Source organism: Pochonia chlamydosporia, chromosome 7, assembly GCF_001653235.2.
Source record: "Pochonia chlamydosporia 170 chromosome 7, whole genome shotgun sequence".
Lineage (NCBI taxonomy): Eukaryota > Fungi > Ascomycota > Sordariomycetes > Hypocreales > Clavicipitaceae > Pochonia > Pochonia chlamydosporia.
In genome coordinates this window covers 1,185,190-1,191,189 of record NC_035796.1, presented here as the reverse complement: position 1 = coordinate 1,191,189, position 6,000 = coordinate 1,185,190, and the positions used below count along the sequence as shown (strand labels likewise).

The 6,000-nt window shown below is 48.4% G+C and overlaps 2 protein-coding genes across 2 annotated transcripts; one reads left to right on the top strand and one right to left on the bottom strand.

Annotated features, from left to right (window-relative positions):
* Positions 1-672: 672 nt before the first annotated feature.
* VFPPC_14189 (mucin-like glycoprotein domain-containing protein) lies at positions 673-1,383 on the bottom strand (the record flags this gene model as incomplete). The annotated part of the gene is made up of 2 exons (XM_018291959.1): positions 673-1,040; positions 1,110-1,383. The coding sequence occupies 2 exons, from the start codon at positions 1,381-1,383 to the stop codon at positions 673-675; spliced, it is 642 nt and encodes a 213-aa protein (XP_018139782.1).
* A 1,619-nt stretch (positions 1,384-3,002) lies between these two features.
* On the top strand, positions 3,003-4,607 carry VFPPC_07235 (COP9 signalosome complex subunit 3; the record flags this gene model as incomplete). Its single annotated transcript, XM_018286132.1, has 3 exons — positions 3,003-3,170; positions 3,238-3,447; positions 3,516-4,607. The coding sequence occupies 3 exons, from the start codon at positions 3,003-3,005 to the stop codon at positions 4,605-4,607; spliced, it is 1,470 nt and encodes a 489-aa protein (XP_018139783.1).
* Between the last annotated feature and the right edge of the window lie 1,393 nt (positions 4,608-6,000).

Genomic DNA, 6,000 nt, shown 5'->3' with positions numbered 1-6,000 from the left:
AAATGGAACATGACACAATTGCTATGTCATGAAGAGCTGCATTGGCAGATGTGACGAGAGACGGAATATACCCTGTTTTATTGTACTATACAAGCTTCTGGGGACACTTGCTCAGCTAGCTAGGGAACATTACCGGAAGAATCAGGTGAACACCAATACAATACAACGGCTTTGCCGGTTTGCATAGACTCTGTCCTGGAAAATCCTGGAAACTAGTGTGTGTCTTTGCGTGGTACGTGTTGTAAACAGTTAAGAGGTGACCTGTGTACCGATTGTTTGGCTGCCTTATGAGATGTGCCTTCTTGCTTACCACTTGCTGTGACACTGCTATGCTTTTCTACATATTGACATGTACGACTTATCTCTTTGCGAAGCAGCATCTATGTTCCTCCAAATGTGGATATGTGAGGATACTACATATTTCTCGCTGCCATGGCCAAGTACAATGCACAAATATCATCAGAGATCTATGTGATGAAGAGGAATCTTGATTGTGGCTGGAATGGCTCGTATGTTCACCACAATTACTTATCACTTTCAGAAGATGTGCATTCCAATATCACATTTGTCATTTAATGTCATCGCTCTGACTCGCTTCATCCCATCGTCCTAGCATTAATCTCGTCCACATTACAAATGCCCATCTAGACAATTATTGAGCAAGGTTCAATTTCACAGCAAAGCAGCAAACACTGCCACTAGGCCACCGAACAGCTCTGATGCCGCAAGGCCATTAGTGGCAGCAGCAGCCGTAGAGGGAGTCGTCGTGGGAGCCGTAGAGTTGGAGGTACCAGCAGGAGCTGAAGTGATGGATGTGGTAGGGGCAGAAGTCTCCGCAGTGCTGGATGTAGTGGTTTCGGAAACACTGGTTTGTGTAGACTGGTGCGTCTCGCTTGTAGTCGTGGTTGGTGGAGAAGTGGACGTCTCAGTCTCTTCGGAAGTCGTGGCGGTGGAAGTCTGTGATGTGCCAGAGCTGTGGCCACTGGGCTCGAGTTGGTGGTTGCAGCAGACAAAGTCCTTACCGCCGGGACAAGCAGCAACTATATCGGACTGATTAGCATTTGATGCGACCAAAACGCATAGAGTTCAATCAATAAGTGGTTTGTTACCTGGCATTACATCATTGCATGCGCTCTTCCAGAGGCATTGCGTGTTACCGCTCCTGTTCTTGCATGGCTTGATTACACAGCCGATGATGTCGTCTGGATCTTTGGGGCAAGGGAAGTTTCCTTTCGTTCCCTTGATTGCTGTGCCCTTGTACTGATCACAAGTCTCAGTCGACAGGCAGATGCAGTCAGCGCCATAGCCTTTAGAGCAAGGGTCACCAGGGACAGCAAGAACGGCTACAGGATAGACAAGACTGAGAAGAGCAAGAAGCTTCATGTTGGGCATCGTCTTGTGTAGGGCTGAACTAAAAGACAGATGGAAAATATAATGATGCAGGGGGTGAAGATCAAGTCCCTGGTTTTCTACATAGCTAGCAGCTGGGTTGGCCCCTTTATACGATTGAGTTCAGCCTTAATCCGTTCACCAACATATGTTGAACGGCAGGTACTATAGCAAGGTTGCATGGATGGTGAGACTGGGTGGGATTCGTTTGCCGGTTGTCGTTTCTCGTATCTGCGCTTATTCACTTAAACGTACTCTGCTTGGATTGCAAATGAGACACCGACACTGAAAGACAGGTCAGTTCAGCTTTATGCCAAGGGTAACGGAGCAGGGTTACATGGCGTGGTTGTAGCTGGTGGGAATTCGAATTAGAAAGGGGGATTGGTTTGCACAGGAGCAAGTGTTCAGCCACGGATCGTCGGTAGAGGCTTGCTTGGTACCGGAGGAGCGGCCGGTGTAATCAGCCCATTTGCCGGCGAAGTGAGTGTGTGGTGATGAATTGGATGGTATTTCATATGCAGTTCCTGGTCCTGACGTTGAAAGTTGGTTTCGGTCACCAAACTGCCACGCAGGGCAGTGATGCGGTTGAGAGCAAATGGATGGATTTTCGCCAGGCCCGCAGATGAGCCAACAAGCGAATGGATTGATGATGTGTATGATGGGCCGTTGCAATGGTTCGCAAGAGTTGCAGCCGCGTTCAATGTTGGGGGCTGGAAACAGGCTGAATGGGCTGTGTCTGCCTTGGGCGGTGGAGCGTTTGAGCATCAAGTGCAAATGATGGCGATCCCATCTTGAGCTTGCCGTGGTTCAGCCTTGTGGTGATGGAGGGAACCAGATTCAGGGAACCAGATTCAACCTGCCTCAATGACTGACATGGACTGGAGTTTCATGTGCTCAAGCTGCCAATGGCCACCTCCCAGACCAGCGGCCGCCTGGCGTGCCTGCGTTGCTTCTCTCTTGGTTGGGGTGTGCCTTCCCACTTTGATGTGGTTAATTCAGCTGGGCAACTGCGAGCGTGAACCTGACGGTCTGTGTGGTCTGGTTGCGAGGACAGTCTGTGGTCAAAGGTACCTACCTAGGTAGGTATCTAAACATGTCCAAGTATGCACTAACACCGCTCAATATGCCTCAGCCTACAACACGATATGCGATACCTTTCCTTGTTTAAATCTTTCTGACCCCCCACTGTACGTACCCTTCTTGTTCCCCTTCCCTTTCCCACAGCCATTACCCCACCATCCTCGTCCAACGTCAATGGTCATCCATCCATCCAACCACAAGCTTCACCCAGCTTCACTCAGACCTTCATACTCCTGCTTCGTTCTATCCCGGCTGCCTGCATATGTACGTACCTGGCAGCCACATCGATCCAAACACTCGACTCTACCTTACGAAAACCCGTTTGACTACCTTGGTACTTTCTCTAATACTTCACACATTGTTGCGGGCACCCATTGCATCGACGGAAGACCCTGAAGGAACCTTAGCATGAAGTTGTCACGCCTATGATTTGACGCCAGCGGCACGACCCAACCCCTCCAGCTCACGCTCCGCGATAGCAGCCTTCTCAGCCTCTCCTTGCTTCTTCTGGAGCTTCGACATATATAGTCATCATGGATTATATCCATGGTATCTTGACGGCCCAGCCTGTCACCAAGGCTGTCACTGTATCCGCCACCAAAGTTTACGATTCTTCCCTCAGACAGCACTTGGCCACGCTAATCAAGAACGCTCCCAAAATTCGAGCCGATGTCCCGACCTATGCAGTTGATCTGCTCTCAGTATGCCAGCCACCCTTTGCCTCACGCATCAGATGATGATTAATTCTGTGCTCTAACTCGGCAGCAGACACTTGACCCGGCAGTACACTCCATCGGTTATCTCGTTGTCTTGGAAATCCTTCTCGAGCGGTCCGACTCCGGTCCGATGATATCTCAAGAATGTCTACTAGACAAAGTAGTAGAATTTGTTCTACACTTCGACCCCATACAAATTCGATACTATGGGCAGTCCATGTCAGCCCTGCTTGAGAAGATAGCATGTGGCAAGCTCTTCCCAGTAAGCCAAATTCCATCTTGGGTTCAATCCGCAACTTTTCTTCTACACCTTAGCTAACATCACACCAGCCCACCACAGCAGTTCAATTACTTTCAATAGCCATACTACGCATCGACCCCACCGGGTCTCTCTTTACGACGACCCATCTTCTGCTGGCTAAGCTCGCGTACACTTCCAATACCGTCGAATCAGCCATGGAGATCTTCGACTGCGATATCCTCTTCTACCCAAATATGAGTAGCTCTAAAGATGGCAAACCACTGTGTGACCCAAGTCTAGCGCCCGTCGCTTACATTTCAACGCAGTCTGGGCTGACGGACACTGTGCGGCCCGCCACGGTTTTGGAATACGATCATCTCCGTGGCCTGGCTTACATGTCTTTGGGACTTTGGTCCAAGGCACGAGAGGCATTTGAAAAGGTCATATCTCACCCTTCCAAAGATAAAAGTGTCAGCAAAATCATGATAGAAAGTCACAAGCGATGGATTTTGGTAGGACTTCTCAGCCAAGGCAAAACACCGACCGTCCCTCCTTTTACATCTGGATCCGCCAACACGTGTTACAAAGTTACAGGGAGGTCTTACATAAACTTAGCAGATGCTTTCAGCAACTCCAACGCAGAGAAACTTAAATCCCTGATTGAGGACAATGCTTCACTCTGGGAAGAGGATGGCACGGGCAGTCTAGTTGCTGAAATTCTATCGTCTTACCAGAAATGGCAGATTATCTCACTACGTCAAGTTTATCAGCGAGTTGGTATCTCGCAAGTTCGGGAAATGACGCTTAGCGCACAAACGGGCAAGCCACTGGAAAATGATGGAGAGGCACTCTCCTTGATCCGTCAAATGATAGAGTCGGGCATGCTAGACGGGCACATTGAACAGGACGGCAGCGAAAGTTACCTATCGTTTCAAGACGATAACGACGTGGTATCCGAAGCACAATTCGCCAGGCAAATCGCGCAGAGCCACCATACCATTGAGTTGCTTGGGAAACACTATCAGGCAATGAACGATAGATTAACCGGAAGCAAGGAGTATGTGAAACACCTTGTAAGAGAGCAGAAGCGTGCTGAAAAAGACGTTACGGATGCCGGCATCGGATTTGATTCTCAAATAGAGGACGAGGATTTAATGGCTGGTATTTTGCCACATACTTGATCCCGTTTCTTGCACGCACGGAGTTTTTGGGGAGCATAGAAGGTTGAGGTGTCGCAAATAGAGTAAAACGTCATATTGGCCAATGGACTTGGAGAAGGCCTAGTCACGAAATCTGCATACGCTGCATAAGAACGATACGATGTTAATATACATGACGATTTATGAGCTTTTTCCTTGTCTACAGTATGCGCTTGGTTGTCCGCCAAGGCAGCAAAGTCCCTTCATAAGGTTAACTTAGCTACAGAGGAGCGAAGCAACCGCCGGCGCTTTTGCAAATGCACTGCAAGTATAGTCCAGATCCCAATCTTCGTACGTAGATGCCATATTTCTAACGCCAAACTCTGAAGGGCCTACCATACTCATCTGACCTAGCCGGTTGCTTCGAACTCGAGTCACCAACGTCAATAACGCCGTTTACGAGTCTAGCACATCACGTAGTCCTAAGATGGGCACGCATTGTCCATCTGGTAGTCTGAGCTGTCGATTTTCTAGACGAAACCTTTAGTATCTGTACGTTCTTCGCGTGAAGTGGCTGGTTAATTTCGCGATTTGTCATGTGTCATGCATGACAGTCCATATTATAGGGCAGTACAGTCTCACGGTTCCCTTAAACGCTTGTCGCCGCTGTTCCGACCATTCTAAACGCATCTGACAGCTATATGCTTTCATTAGACTTCGTTCGCATGTTTTGGGATTAGGCCCGTCCTTCTTCGAACAGTCATTGGAGATACATTTCACGCAATAACCTTTGCACGAGCAAGAATAGGGCTTGCAGAAATGTATGTCTCCATTACCCGTATCAATGGTGGGACATTGAAATGCATAATGCATATTTGAGAGGGTATTTGGTCACTTCGGTAAGTAAGCTGCCTTGATCTTTGTCCTTCGTGAGTTAGTGCGAGCCACAGATGACCTCAGATAAACATACCATTGGCCCTGCTGCCATGGAGTGCGACATAGAAGTCACCGAACCATACTGTACCAAGGGATATATATTGGGTACTGCAAGATCGAAGTTGAAGTTTATGCTGCCCGAAGGCTTCTATCGCCAGCAGTCGAATCGTTGGTCTAAACCTACCCTGCGACAAGTATACTAATGGCAGCGAAAGTTTCGCAGCCTATGAACCTTTATCCAAGAACAGGGCCGAACTCTCGCGTGCACCGCCCGAGTTGGTTTGTTGTTAAAAGTTTGTGAGGCTAAAAGTCTCCCTTTTTGTCAAGAATATATATGGCCACTTTCGTCCTACTACGGCCAAACCACATCTGCCATTTCATTTTCAAGCTCTTCAGTTGTACTTTCTCCTGAAGGAAGCTCGTCTCCAAGGTATTCTGACAGATTCCCACATCCCATTTCTCGATAAGATTAAGGTTCTCGTCAATCAGGACTCGCCTT